At 44.6% G+C, this 16,223-nt stretch overlaps 1 protein-coding gene across 1 annotated transcript in view; it reads left to right on the top strand.

Annotated features, from left to right (window-relative positions):
• Positions 1 to 16,223, top strand: part of LOC146041984 (uncharacterized) — a 179,940-nt gene that overhangs the window by 44,367 nt on the left and 119,350 nt on the right. Inside the window, exons 2-5 of the mRNA XM_083161909.1 lie at positions 3,176 to 3,600; positions 4,740 to 4,901; positions 9,905 to 10,008; positions 13,240 to 13,305. Coding sequence (XP_083018035.1) covers positions 3,183 to 3,600; positions 4,740 to 4,901; positions 9,905 to 10,008; positions 13,240 to 13,305 — 750 coding nt within the window. The 5' untranslated portion in view covers positions 3,176 to 3,182. The remainder of the gene's footprint in view (positions 1 to 3,175; positions 3,601 to 4,739; positions 4,902 to 9,904; positions 10,009 to 13,239; positions 13,306 to 16,223) is intronic.

Consider the following 16,223-nt stretch of genomic DNA (forward strand, 5'->3'; position numbering starts at 1 on the left):
GTGCGGGCTACTATTGCCGTGGTACAATGTGCAAAGTCTGAACGTGTTTCACAGGGTGTACTTAGTGACGTAAACACTTGATGTAAACAAAGCGCTCCCATAAAAAACAACATATTAAAGTTGCACTCATATCTAATGTAAGGGGAGCAGCTAAATATTTGTGCACTGTTGGTGTATCTATGTTCAATTTAAAGTGCAAGTGCAACATAATGAAAAATATGTAAAATAATCTAAAGTGCACATTAAAAAAAGGGGAGTACCGAAGGGTATCAGGTGGTACGCAAATTATGAACTAAATTTATTATGACAAGGTGTGGGACTGCGCCCACCTATGCCATAAACCTCAAACTGACGTAGAAGGCGGCCTCATGGACAATTCAGCTGGAAGGGGCCAGAACCAATGATCTATATTGATATTACAAAACTTGTTACTTTGTAATATCAATATAGATCATTGGTTCTGGCCCCTTCCAGCTGAATTGTCCATGAGGCCGCCTTCTACGTCAGTTTGAGGTTTATGGCATAGGTGGGCGCAGTCCCACACCTTGTCATAATAAATTTAGTTCATAATTTGCGTACCACCTGATACCCTTCGGTACTCCCCTTTTTTTAATGTGCACTTTAGATTATTTTACATATTTTTCATTATGTTGCACTTGCACTTTAAATTGAACATAGATACACCAACAGTGCACAAATATTTAGCTGCTCCCCTTACATTAGATATGAGTGCAACTTTAATATGTTGTTTTTTATGGGAGCGCTTTGTTTACATCAAGTGTGTACGTCACTAAGTACACCCTGTGAAACACGTTCAGACTTTGCACATTGTACCACGGCAATAGTAGCCCGCACTAAATGTTTTTAAAGTTTTGTAATATGTATATACTTTGTATAATGTTTTTTCATTCTTTGTTTCTGTTATTACGTATTTTACAGGGTCTCCTGCGTCTCCATGACAACGCACCCTGGCGTCCCCGGAAGTATCCAGTGAAGGCAGGAAGGAGACGCGAAGCTACAGGATGGGGCTGGGCGTTCCGGAGGAGTGAGAGTCCTCTGGGCGCCTTGGCAACCACTGAATGCGACGCGACGACTTCCGGCTGCCGCACAGAGGGTGAATGGACGGTGACGGAGGGAGGTGTCTCTGGAAGCGCGGGAAGACAGCGGGAGGGGTAAGTTTTGTGTGGGGTATATATTTCACTGTGTGTACACTTTGCTTTTGTCCTGAAGACGGGGAAGTACCCCGAAACATGTAGACAATAAATCCACGTTTTTTTCACCGTCTACAAGTCTCTGAGTGCCGCTGCTTACTGGAGTGTTATGCATTGGGCTGTTGGTCTATACTGAAGGCACCAGAGCAAGTTAACCCTTGGAGGGTCCGAGTGCCGGGTTCACGGAGTTACTATATATATATATATATATATATATAAATATATAGCGTTGAAAGAGAAGCGTCACTCCAGGTTCTAGTTCAAAGATTCTTTTACTGCTTAGTCAGTCAACAGTGTTTCGGGCCGGGGCCCGTCATCAGGACATACACAGTGTAATGCAAGCGTTACAGATATTAAATAGCTTACCAGGTCCCTGCGATTGGCGTCGCCATTCCGCCCCCTCCTTGGCGTCGGATCCTACTTCCGGGTTGTCATCGCCGGAAGTGACGCGATGCCCTTATCGATATTAGAAATCACAAAATATTAGAGACACGTAATATAACAAATCTAATAAAATGAAATGTTTTGTTGCTTTTGCAGATGCCAGTAACAACTACTGGCAGAACAGGCAGTGAGGCGCACGCATGACGCCTCCGATAAGGGCATCGCGTCACTTCCGGCGATGACAACCCGGAAGTAGGATCCGACGCCAAGGAGGGGGCGGAATGGCGACGCCAATCGCAGGGACCTGGTAAGCTATTTAATATCTGTAACGCTTGCATTACACTGTGTATGTCCTGATGACGGGCCCCGGCCCGAAACACTGTTGACTGACTAAGCAGTAAAAGAATCTTTGAACTAGAACCTGGAGTGACGCTTCTCTTTCAACGCTATTTGACAAGCGCTGGCGCAGCCAGCGATCAGCGGGCACCCAGGCCGAGTAACCCAGTGGAGCAGGGACAGGTGATGAGTGCCGGACTTTTTTCCATATATATATATATATATATATATATATATATATTTATAGAGGATACAGGGTAAAGTTTCCTGCCATGTAAAACACAAATGGATCAACCAATAGTGACCATTGATAATGGTTTAAATCTGCTTTTTTCGAGGGTTTTCTCTGTTTCTCCAGCAACCTTACCCTGCCAGCGTAAGTTAAAATGAAGTGCACATAACTTGCCCCCATTGTCTGGAACATCTAATACCAACCTGTTAATTGAGTCAGAGTGTTAGAATGTGGTAGAATGAGTTACCATAGGAGAAATCCATAACTTCTCTGTGCCTTACCTCTTGATACATTTTTAGAAGCTGCGGTAACTCCTTTCTCTGGTATTTTCAACAGAGAAGTGGCCATGGTAGAGTCAATGCCTCTGGGAGAACCAAACTAGTGGGAGTTGCACCAACTTATAAGAATACTGAAGCCCCCTGTATTTGTTGAGCTGTCGGCTGGATAGGGCAAGGCTATGCTTCCTAGGCAGGCTGGTACAGGTGGACCCGATCCCCACCAGCATGGGTACAATGATATACTTTTGGTAAATTTAAAAAGGATACATACAGATGACCGGCAGCGGGGATGCCGGAGTTCAGAATACTAATGCCGGCATCTTGAATCCCGACAAGGGTCAGGTGAGTATATTTACCACCTACTTGCCCCTCAACCAAAACCCTCTCTCCCCACAGCCTAACCCTAGTGCCCCCGCTGCCTAACCCTAATTCTGGTGCCAGTCTCCTGGTGGTAACCAGGATGCTGGCATCGGTATTGTGAATGTCGCCATCCCCACCACCGGGATGCTGAATGCATTCCATTTAAACATATGGATTATTCTTGTCCATCATTATCACATTTTTCATAGCAATTTGTGTCTCGATTCCGAGGAGAATTTGCACGTTATAGAGTATCTTCCCGTTTGTAGAGCAGAATCAAAACTGAAATTGTCCTGACCTAGATATAATATAATGCAAAAGAAATTCAATGTTACCCTAAACTGGACATAAATAATTATTTTTGCTTTCTATAGGGATTAAATGATGGCATGTCTTCCTAAGAAACCGAGGATAGATAATACGTTTCCTATTCATCTCCGGCTGTGTGACGCCTTTGTTTATACACCAGAGACCATAATATGCCCCATCATAAAGGCAGAAGAATCGGTGTGTGTCCTGCACCATCTTCAGGAACAGTCATTGAAAGACATTTTGCTTGAAGCAGGAAAGACATTGGGTTTGGAGTTAGTTGCTGTTAAATGTCGCCCAAGCACAGAAAAACGTTTTATGAATTGCAACATTTTTATTGAATATCGTGCCTCTAAACAATGGGGTGAAGATTCACTCAACATGTATAAGGTTTCTCTTCAATCAAAGTTACAAAATCTCAACATAAGAAACATTTTAATTGATCAAGTGATGGAACAGTCAACACTTTTACAACAGCCTATAATTACAGGTAAATGATATGTTACTGCACATAACAGCTGCTTGAACATTAGCTGTTGTCATGTTAACCTGCTAAAAGAAATGAGCTTATGAGTTCTGCCCTTACAGTGGTTACTAGCCAGGAACCCCGATTAAATAGCCTGTAGTGTGATTCTCATATGCAGGTGTATGGTGCTCTAACTGACCCTTTTATATACAGCCACTTTCAAATGGAGTGTAGATGTATTATAGCCACACTGATCATACCACTATAGGATTGTGGGAGGAAACCGGAGTACCCGGAGGAAACCCACGCAAGTACGGGGAGAATATACAAACTCTGCATAGTTAGAGCAATGGTGGGAATCAAAAACATGACCTCAGCACTGTGAGGCAGTAATGCTAACCATTACACCATCCGTACTGCCCCAGTGTATGTGATTCCTTACTAAAATACATGATTGATGCCCCTTTCAGACCGCACAAAAAAAACGGTATTTTGCCGATTTTTAACCGTTTTGAAACGGTAATCCGTGCGGTCTGAAAGGTGCAAAGTGATTTTACCGTTTCCAATAAAAAAAACGTTTTTTGGAAACGGTAAAAAAGCAGGGTCCTACCCGTTTCAGACCCGTTTTTTTTTGGTGACAAAACGGATCTGAAACAGGATTCCTACCCTCCCCCTCCCCCCTGGGCAGCGTAGGGAGGGGAATAATCGCACTGGGGGCAGGGGGTCCCTACAGTGTATTTTATATCAGTGGCGGGGTCCCTGTAGCTACTAGTTCCCATACGCTGCAGGGACCCTGCCACTGATATAACATACACTGCGCTTCCCAGGTAGACAACCCCCCACACACACACACACACGTGTGAGAGGATTTAATGAATAATCCCGGGACGGAGTTGCCCTGCTGCTGGGACAGCGCGCCGCACTACTAACCCCCGAATGATGGGGACATCAGGATCCCTGATTGGACGCTCCTCTGTACATGATTGTCCTAGGGCTGATAACACATTAGGGGTCCTCATCTAAATTTGTAGAACATTACAGGTTGTATTTAACTGTCTCAAGAACAATTAACTTGCAAATTATGCTGAGTAGGGTTTTGTACATTGTGCTAGGCAAAATCAGAGAATTTTACAGCTAAATTGTTTTTTATCATTGTTTTAAAGATATTGACTACCAGATTTACAAAATGGATTCAAAATATAAGTACCATTTAAGCCGATGTTCAGCAGATGCAGACTCCATTCCTGCAGAGATGCACAACATCAGTACGCTGCTTACAGATTTGAAAGAAAAAAGAATCTCAATTGCCTTGTTGTCACACAATGGTTTGTACTTCTTTCATTTCAACAATGATAATTGTTAATATGTATCATTCTAAAGGTTTTTTATGTAATTATTCATAATTATTTAAATAAATCTAATTTACCATTACATCATTTTTAAATGAACTAAGATTATTATTATTATTATTATTATTATTATTATTATTATTATTATTATTATTATTATCCTGTATTTTATTTTTAATACACCAACATGGCATACAATATTATATTGTATATTGTGGCAATCACAATTCAAAAACAATTTGCTAAGACATGAAATGAAAGGTAAATATGACCTTGAGGTTACAGTTTTAAGGGGGTGAATTTATATGGCGGCAGCTTTTATCCCAAAATTTAAAGCAGCGTTAATAATCAAAAACCATCATGTTTTGCACTTAACCTTTTAGGGTTGATCGTATTTGGTGCGGTTGATTCGCGAGTGCGAATCATCACAGCATCGGGCGCACATTCCGGCACGCTGAACACGCATAAAAGCGCTCACACCTCTATAGGTGTGCGAGCAATCTTAAGCGAATTTGGCCCGGCTGCAAGATTGTCTTAAATCGGGTGCCGTTTTCCGCATTTAAACACATGAAAAAGGCATCTGAATGGCACCTCGTACCCTTCGTACCTAATAGGATCCACCCCTTTGAGCACCAACGTTGCCAGCATCGCTCACAGCGACTGTTCTTTTTTTTTTGCAATATTTATCTAAACCTTAATTAATTGACTTGGCTGAATTTGTATTTACTTCTACTAAAAGAACAGTCGCCGTGAGCGATACTGGAATTTTTAGCGGACATTTTGAGGATCTTTCACAGCAACGTGTTAATATTAGTGCTGCTTTAAATTCTTAAATCAAACCCAAAAAGAAGGCACTTACAATACGTTGGCGACATTCTCATTTATCATACTAGTAGAAGTCTTCCGATATCATCTATCAATTTGCTAATTAATACAAGAACGTCTGAGGGGTATTCAATGCCCCTGACAGTGAGCTATGATAGCGAGAAGTGGCGATAGCTTGCCAAGTATTCAAATCCCTCCCCTTCACTCATCTTTTCCACCTTGCTGGTTCCCTTTGGCGAGGTGGAAACAGTGAGTGTTGCCATTAAAACGAAGGGGCTCGCCACATAAAGCAGCGGACTAGCTGTTTAAGGGGATCCTTCCCCGGCCTCTGAAGTCGAGTATTCTGGCCAAACATCGAATACAGCGAGGGGGTTCGATGGCGAGGATGGCTTTTCCTTGCTGAAAATAAGCCCTCCTCGCCTTAGAAAACTTCTCGCCATGGCATTGAATATCGCCCTAGGTGTTGCAGCTCACTCTATAAACAGGACTTGCACATCCCCTCCAATCTATTACCTAAATTTAGGGGGTGGTTCAGGCTCCTTCTTTAATGGAAAAAACCATGTGCACTGCAGGTGGGGCAGATGTAACCTGTGCAGAGAGAGTTACATTTGGGTGAGTTATTTTTTGTTTCTGTGCAGAGTAAATATTTCTACACTGCAATTTACTGTAGATTTCACTCTTTCTGCACATGTTACATCAGCCCCACCTGCAGTGCATATGGCTTTGCCCATTAGAGAGAGATTTTGCTTTTGTGAGCCAACCTGAATTAGGCCTTTAGTCTCACGGTTTTATAAGTAGTCATCGTTCATCAAATCAGAGAGAGACCATGTGAATTTTATTTAAAAAAAAAAAAGGATTTTGTAACTGCGCTATTTGAGGAAGGAATTTACCACATTGATTTATAACAATTTAGGTACTTTTGTAATATTTGGGCGCCCAATTTTTTCATTGTATTGCATCACATCGCACTACTTAAGGCATGAAATGCGATACAATGCAATGCAATGTGATTTTTCATTGTAAAGACCAGATTTTTAATTGTATAGTCACCCATGGGTGATTTCATACCCCCACTATCCAACTACGCATGGAGTTGATTTTATATAGTGTGGCGAGCGCAGCGAGGGGACGCAGAATACATAAAGTAATCCGCGGGGCTCGCTGGGCTCGCCACGCTTTGGGCTCGGTGGCTCGCTGCGCTCGCCACACTATATAAGGTCAACTCCATGCGTAGTTGGATAGTGGGGGTATGAAATCACCCATGGCTGACTATACAATTAAAAATCGGGTCTTTACAATGAAAAATCGCATTGCATTGCATCGCATTGCATCGCATTGCATGCCTTAAGTAGTGGCATGCAATGAAAAAATTGGGCGCCCAGATAATACACATGTACAGTACCACAATTTATTAATACACAATCAAGATATAATAAAATATTCATGTACATAATTCATTGAATATACAATAAAATTGACACTAAAATAGCATGCAATGGGTGCGAGCTCTATTGAATAAAATCTCCACTTTGATTAGGGCAAGTTTTTTGGATAGTGCACCCCACTTTGTCCTTAGTGTGTGGACCCTGTTCCTTTTGGACTCCACGGATATTGATAATGGGGAGAGAGAGGGGAAACATTCACTGTCACTCACAAATCTAGGATAGTTGTCACCGCTGTGGTCTGCAATTGAGGTGGTCCCCGTGTAGCACGACAACTACACGGGGACCACTTCAATTGCAGCCCACAGCGGTGTCGGGGTCTCATATGCCCCGGTTTCAAGGTGAAAGATTGGTCAATCTCTCACATTGAAAAGGGGCATATGAGACCCCGAAATGTCATTCTATGGGATTGATGTAACTTTTTTAGATTCAAATTATTTTTCACTGGATGAACAGTCTTTGATGTGCCGCGGCAACACCCACAGCCTTTGGGCCAGATGCACTAAGCTTCAAAAGTGATAAAAATAGGGATAAACAGCCAGCCAATCAGCTCCTAACTGTCATGTCACAGACTGTGTTTGAAAAATATCAGGTAGGAGCTGATTGGTTGGTTGATATCTATCTATCTATATCTATATATAGTGCCTAATTTTTAATTATTAATCATATATTGCCCCTAATGATAAGATATGATATAAAAAGTAGTGCTTTAAAAACAAAAGGTACTGTTTACCTAGAACGGCGCCCACGAGTTTTATCTTGGGCATCGCAAGGAAAAAAATCGCGTCGGTCGCATCGCATGCGGCCAAAAAATCGCATGTGATGCGACCGACGCAATTACCGCGATTTTACATAGGGAACAATGTTAAATGGCCCAATTGACCCGATTTTACATAGGGAACAATGTTAAATGGCCCACAGACCCCAAATACCCACCCTGAAGTGTGAAATGGCCACCCCAATTGTTAACGCCACCCCACGATCAACGTCAACGTGGCGAGCGCAGCGGTACGCGTCCTCTGACCTTTTCATACCCCCACTATCCACGTCGGCGTGGAGTTGAGAATAGAAAGTGTGGCGAGCGCAACGAGCCACCGGGCCCGAAGCGTGGCGAGCGCAGCGAGGGGACGCGGATACCTTCACAGGTATCCGTGTCCCTTCGCAGGCTTCACAGGTATCCGCGTCCCCTCGCGGGGCGCGCTGCGCGCGCCACGCTTCGGGCTCGGTGGCTCGCTGCACTCGCCACACTTTCTATTCTCAACTCCACGCCGACGTGGATAGTGGGGGTATGAAAAGGTCAGAGGACGCGTACCGCCGCCGCTCGCCACGCTTCGGGTTGACATTGATCGTGTGGTGGCGTTAACAATTGGGGTGGCCATTTCACACTTCAGGGTGGGTATTTGGGGTCTGTGGGCCATTTAACAGTGTTCCCTATGTAAAATCGGTAATCGCATGCGATTTTTTGGCCGCATGCGATGCGACCGACGCGATTTTCATTTTACCATGCATTTCTATGTAAAATCGCGGGCATCGCATCGGTCGCATCGCATGCCATTATAATGGCATGCGATGTACATGCGATGCCCGCGATGGGCGCCGTTCTAGGTAAACAGTACCAAACAAAAACTTATCACAAACCTGTTCCCTATGTCATGTCTTGTTTGCACTGTATAAATAAAGGATATTACTGTGTCTGCTTCCATAGATAAGATCAGGGCTTGATAAAAGGTTCCAGGTGCCCTAGGCTAATACACATGTAGCTCCCTTTGTAATGCTGTGCACACACGTGTATATGGAGGCGCTTTAAGAGAGGAGGAGGCCCGTGTGCATCCTCCAGGGGTGTACCTGGAACTTTGTGGGCCCTATAGCAAAATTGTAAAAGCTCTCCACCACCATTGTCCCTACAATGCCCCGTAGGAGATTGTCATTTCATCGGCGGGGGTCCCTGCCGCAAATGGGAAATAGGGGTCCCGAAAATGACAGATGCGCATATCTGATGAACCGCTAATTAAATATGCGCATATTTAATGAACGGATCAGCTATTTCCCATTCGCGGCAGGGACCCCCGCCGATGAAATGACAATCTCCTAATGGACCTTCCTCCGCTTCCTCCTCCTGAGCGCGGACCGCGCTGCCCGGATCCCCAGTGCCCCCGCTGTCAGTGCACCAGCCTGCTCCTGCATGATGCTTTCAGCAATCAGTCTGGGACCTGTCTACTAGGAGCCCTTGAATGCCCGCTGCCTACCCTGCCTACCATGCTGCCCGGATGCAAGGTACCAGCTGCAAGGAACCAGGGGAGGGGGGGAGGGGGCAGGACAGGTACCAGAGGAGGGGGAAGTAGTGTGGGATCCTATATACCGTTTCAAAGCCATTCTCACTGCATAAAAACGGCACTGAAACGTGTAGGACTCTGCTTTTTAAACGTGTTGAAATACTGGTTAACTTTAACCGGTAAATCAACTCTGGCGCTTTCTCACTGCAGCCTTAAATGTTTAGAAAGGGGAAAAAAACAGCAATTTACCGTTTAAGACCTGCAGTGAGAAAGGGGTATCACTTATTGCCCCCCCCCCCCCCCCCAAGTCCTGGCTGCCTTTGCTGCAGCCTAATCAACCTACTGTATTGGTTAATCAGTTTACATTTTTCCCAAAACTTTCTAGGAACCTTTTATTGTATAACCTATTGTTAATATGCCATTATTTTCCAAAAAACAGCTATAGGAAAAAGTTTTTTCCTAAACCTACTCCTACTACTGACTGCAGAAAGTGACAGAGAATCTGAAGACAACCAGGAAAGCAAAAAAATCAAACTGCCAAAGGTGACATTGTTATAATATGACAATACTTCTATGCTGTATTCAGGGCCGGCAACAGAAATCTTGGGGCCCCATGCACTGATATTTCTGGGGGCCCCCACCCCCTCCAGCACTAGTAGTTGTGTGGAGCAGGGAGAAATGGTGGGCATATTGGTGGCAAGGAGTCCCATATAATTGCTGCCCCCAGAGCAGATAGTTACACTTCTGAATTGACAACTAATACACATTATGCCACAAATCGTGATGCCTACTACATATTTTACCACACACCTTAATCCCCATTAGACAATTGATGTTACGCACCATGGCAACCGCCGCACGATGATGATGCTAACCAGGGTTGCATCACCTTTCAAGTGGCGTGAGTTAAGGTGCTTGGTGTTACACGCGTTTCCATAGTAACCGACAGGGTAGGATGACGTCATCAGCGGGCGCATCCACTATGTAAGGATGATGCGGGGGCGGTGTTCTCACTGGTGCTGGTATGATAAAGGTATGTGATTTTCACCCGTGTATTATCCTGATGACGATGTGGTAAAATACATCGAAAACATTTGAACTTCAACTGCATGATTTCCTTCTTTCTTATCCATGTGCGGCCTTTGTGGAGTGTATGTGTATATATATATATATATATATATATATAATATATACATACACACACACGTGTGTGACCAAATTCAGATATTTACTGCCAGTTTGAAGCCATACGTCCTTAGAGACCAATTCAGGTGCAGTATGTTAAGTCAAAGCATTGACAAGAGACTGCTATCCAGACCTGAGCTAACACTAGACACGGCCCCGAGAAGCAGCATTAGAGACCCAAAGTGCACCCCACATATAAAGATTTCTCACCTTAGCACCCACAATGGTCTGGGGACATTCACCAGGACACGCAGCTCTTGGCTGCCGCGCAAACAGCCTGTGGACGGTCCGCCGGGACATGCAGCTTCCGGCCGCTGCTTAGATACACTGACAGCACCGGCTCATGTCAGTGTGTGTAAGCGCCGGCGGCCGGAAGCTGCGTGTCCAGGCGGACTGTCCACAGGCTGTTTGCGCGACAGCCAAGAGCTGCGTGTCCCGGCGAATGTCCCCAGGCAGCCCCCATGTACTGCAGGCTCAATTGTCTCAGCGGCACCACGGCCACGCTAGAGGATGAGTGGCCTGGCGGCCAAGCGGGGGCTGAACTTGGGGCCCCTCTGATACTCGGGGCCCGTCACAGCTGTACCCTTTGACCCCCCCTGTCGCCGGGCCTGGCTGTATTTCATGCAAAACACTTTTGTGCAACTCCGAATCCGGCCCTATGATTTGATTTATAGAATTTGCAGTTTGAAAACCGCAATAAAGCCAGGACTTTTTATTTGCACGCTGATGACCAAATTGGGGCAGGACAATCAACTTCTGCTGATTAAAATGAAATGCAGCATGCCTATATTCTATGTGTGACTGCTGCTGTATCTGCATTCAAAATGCTACATTACAGTGTTTTGCTGGGAAATACTGTAAAGTAACATTTTGTCTGCAGATACAGCCAATGCCGCACACAGAATATAGGCATGCTGCACTACTTGTGTGCAGGGCCGCCGAGAGGGTGGGGGGGAGCGGGTACTAATTGCCTGTGCCGGGGCTTGGTGGAGGGGTCTGGCGGGCGCCCTGGTCCGACCACTTCCCCCTCCATCCCTCCTGGGCAGCAGCAGCAGCACACATCTCTACAGCATGTGTTAGCTGACAGCAGACTCAGCATGACCATCTCACTGACAGAGTGAGAGATCATGCTGAGCCTGCTGTCAGCACAGCACATGCTGTAGGTGTGTGCTGCTGCTGCTGAAGGGGTGGGGGATAATAACACTCCCCCGCCCCCCCTCGACTTTGGAGTGTTTTTTTCACCCCCCTCTAAACATTTTGGGGGCATGGCCTAATCACGGGAGGGACCACCTCCCGTGATTAGCTCACGCCCCCAAAATTTTACCGGGCCCATCATACCTCTCGCCGGCCCTGCTTGTGTATCCTATTCACACTGCGTTATGAATAAGATGCATTGTAATGAAAAAAGTTTAATGCAAAGACGCTTGACATTACCATGTCATGCCAAGACATGGCGCAACTTTAAGGGGTATTTTTACTGCTCAAGGAGGCTAATTAGGTATCCGGTCGACCTAGCTTAGTTAGACGCATAAAGATAGTCAGCGCCCGCTAGAGCAGCAGTAATGCTAGTTAGACACCGGCAGCTGATTGACAGGACCATAGTCGACGAACACCTGGTCAATGGGACTTTTTCAGTATTTTTTGGTGCAGGTCCACTTGGATCATTCTTTACTAACCAAGTGAACACAGAGTTAAAATAAAATAGTGTGCCAAGCATAGTGAGGCACTGTACAGGCAGCATGGAAAGCATAGCAAGCCATGTGAGGAGACACTGAACATATACAGTGTCCCTGGGGACCCCTGTGACATTCCGCACGGAAAAAAACAAAAAAGTCCCGTTGACCATGTGTCCATCAACCATGGTGAAGCTGATCAGCTGCCGGTGTCTGACTAGCGTTACTGCTGCTCTAGGGGCCGCCAACTATCTTTACACGTCTAACTAAGGGTGGTAGACCATACCATGGTCGATCTAAACCCCCTCGACCCGCTATACCACAACTGGCTAGATGTATATGGACACATCTGGTGGGAGCTCAATCCCTGGTGCAAAACATAAGCTGAAGATGATTTTTATTGGCACGATAAAGATACAAAGGAAAAAAATATATAAATAAATATATATAGTATATTTTAATTATATATATATATATGCATGCTGTAGGTACTGTAGCATTAAAAATATAAAACATAAACGTATATCAAATGTAACTTCTCCTTTGTTATTTCTGAGAATTTTTCTGAACCAATAAAAATACATAAACATGAAATGTGTTGCCAGTGCTATTTTTCAGCAGGAACTAGCAGGAACTCAGTTCCCAAACCTGTCATTAAATATGACCGCACCAGAAACTTTGTTCCTGAACCTGTCCTGGGCCAAAATGTACTTTCCATAAAATAAGTTTTATTTTAAAGTTCATTTTGAGTGCTTTCTTTTCTAAGAATAGATATTAGATAGATTTTTTTATTTTTAAATAGCTCCACCCCCAGACACGTAGTTCCTGAACCTATTTTTACAGAATAATAGCACAGGGTGCTGCCTTCTATGGTGACGTGACACTTCATTTTATTTCAGTTTTTTTTTTTATTCAGGATATGATAGAAAATCCCACTGTCAAAATGGTGAAAGATGAACATTTTGAAGATTTAGCAGAGGTGGTAAGTACTCATTCAGATGACTATTGATGAGGCACCTTCCTAACTTTCAGGTACAGTAGAACTCAATAGATTTCAACTGAAAAACAAATTTCTTAGACTGGACAATAGTACATTAATGTAATGTTCAGGTTGCTAAGCAGCTCTGATTATCGATCCTGCGGGGAAATGAAAATGGCCAATTTTCCATCGTTGGCTGTTTTTCAGTCATACTCTGGGAATCTGAATTTTTAAACATATTCCCAGGAGATTGGGACATTGCTGCGATTTATTGCTGATGTGTCATGGGCATTACTTAGTAAAGTGCTGATAATCTGTACTTTGCGCGTCCTATAGCAACTGCCACGAGATCAGAATGATGGGTGCATCACACACTTGCTGTCTCAGAAATGTCCTAATTACACTTATGGGAAGATGTATTAAGCCTGGTGAAGTGATAAAGTGGCTGGTGATAATTCAGCAGCCAATCGGCTCCTAACTTTCAAGTTACAGGCTGGAAAAAATGACAGTCAGGGGCTGATACGGTCTCACCGGACATTTTTTCAACTTCACCAGGTTTAATAAATTTGCCCCTCAGTCACAACAGTAGGGAAGACAATTGCAAGTATCTCTTCTACTTCTTCCTTTGGGCACACAGGGGCATATGTAAAAGCTTTTAAGTTGGCAGGAGGTGCGAGATGCCAGCCAAATCTGGAAATTTTTTAAAAATAGCAATAATTTACTAGGCATGGTTTGCCTTATTAATGTTTGCCGCTTTACAAAAATCTTCATCCAACACCTCCGATGCTGTTACATATGCCCAATAATGTTTGATGCTTTTGCGCATCTGGGGCACTTGTTTTGCACCACAGGACATAGGATAGGTTTCCATTATTTCCAATCATAAACTGGTGTCATGATCCAGTGTCTGAGAAACACAATCTTACAGTACCTAGTGTTTCTCTAGGCTTGCTCTGAAGTGCTATAGAAAGGCATGTGCAGTAAACCACCTCTCAAGGTCTCAGTATCCAGCCAATGTCTCCTGCTGTCATCCAGGAGCACTGCTTATGTCACGCTGGCATATGCCAATCTGACGCATTCCGCTGTCTTCTACAGCGCTAACCATGTCACAATGGTGCATACCGCTACATTGCACCCGGTTATCTCTGCAGGCTCCATCCAGACACGCCGGCTTTCCCGCCAATTCACTAACATGGGCACTGCCATCTTTCATTCATGATGCTCTGCAGCCAACCTGGGAAGCTTTTTGTTGACATCACTAAGGATGCTGGGAGAAGAACAGGGAATCATCAGTTCAATGGTGTCTACAGCCTAGAAGCATCTTAGCTGGAGGCCCCGAAGGCTTAGGCCCTTGATGGCTAACCTTGACACTCCAGCTGTTGTTGAACTATACATCCCAGCATGCTCTGCTTCAGTTTTGCTATTTGGCCGTGCTAAATGATGTAGAGCATGCTGGGATGTGTAGTTCAACAACAGCTGGAGTGTCAAGGTTTGCCATCAAGGGCTTAGGCCAAAAGTCTCTTTCCAAGACTTGCATCAATCAGTGTAGAGTTATTTTAGCTATGTCCTATTTACTCTCACACCTTTTTTCTCTGGTGTGTGGGTGATAGCTGATGCTGTATGCAGGGGCTGATCCAGGAGAACATGACAGAGGTGGCGCCATGATAGGAGAGGGTTTGGGAGGGGGAGGGTGTTAGTGGTGCCAGTGTATATGCTAAGGGAGCGGCGAGAGAGGAGAGCAGAGAGAGGGCAGGAATGGGATTAAAAATAGGCCCTGGCAATTAAAGTACACAGGCCCACCTTGGCGACATAAGTCAAGGATGTAGTTATGCTCACTCCGGAAAAGGGGTGTGGCCACTCAAAATGGAGCATGTCCCTGAGTGTAGTGTACAACACCATATACAACTTCAACACATTATGCAACAAAATACTAGACCCCATTATATTTGTCCCTTACACATGATGACAAATGGAATGAGCCAAAATTCACATAATGCCACACGGATTGAGCCAAAATTCACATAATGCCACGTGGATTGAGCCAAAATTCACATAATGCCACATGGATTGTGCAAAAATTCACATAATGCCACAGAGATGAAATCAAAATTCACAATATGCTTCATAAACAGGGACATTGCATGCCAACGGCACACATTAAAAATTTACACCATAATGCCCATTATATGTTAAGCCACACATCATAATGTACATTATGTATTATGCCAAACACCATAATGCCTATTAAAAATTATGCTACATAAGCGCTGCTTACCTACATGCTCATTTCCAAGGGTTCCATGCTCATTGCCAGGGCTTCCATATCTCATTGCCAATGGTTCCATGCTCATTGCCAGGGGTTACATGCTCGTTGCCATGTGAGATTACATGCTCATTGCCAAGGGGAAAACATGCTTGTGGTAACTGGGGGACAGCCACCACCAGGCAGAAGTGACAGCCATTGACAGCCAGGTAGAGAGCGGGGGGCTGCCCGGCTGTCATTCCCGGGTTGGCCCCTTTTACACCAGCCTAGTCTCTGCATTTTCTGGTGTGAGGGGGAGTGAAAACCACCCCCTCCCCCCCTTTAACCAGCTATATCTTTGGAACCAACTGACCCATTTACATGAGACCAGTATCATATTGAAATGATTTTGGTCCCATGAAACTGGGGTGCTTGATTCAGGAGAAATCTGCCCTCAGAGAACATGAACAGCCATGAAATTACATTTCAGAAATAAAAAAACTCTGTTTACCCACAATATCTCCGGAAACAATTGACCCATATATACCTGCCTGGTATCAGTTTCTGTGATGCCGCAGGGTGAAATGGCAGCCGTCGGAACCGGTTGGGGGTACGAATTATCGGCTTTCATGTTATCCTATGGGGAAACGTTCTAGATTTGTCTGGCGATATCTCCGGT

This window comes from Crinia signifera, chromosome 1 (assembly GCF_055691185.1).
Source record: "Crinia signifera chromosome 1, ASM5569118v1, whole genome shotgun sequence".
Classification (NCBI taxonomy): domain Eukaryota; kingdom Metazoa; phylum Chordata; class Amphibia; order Anura; family Myobatrachidae; genus Crinia; species Crinia signifera.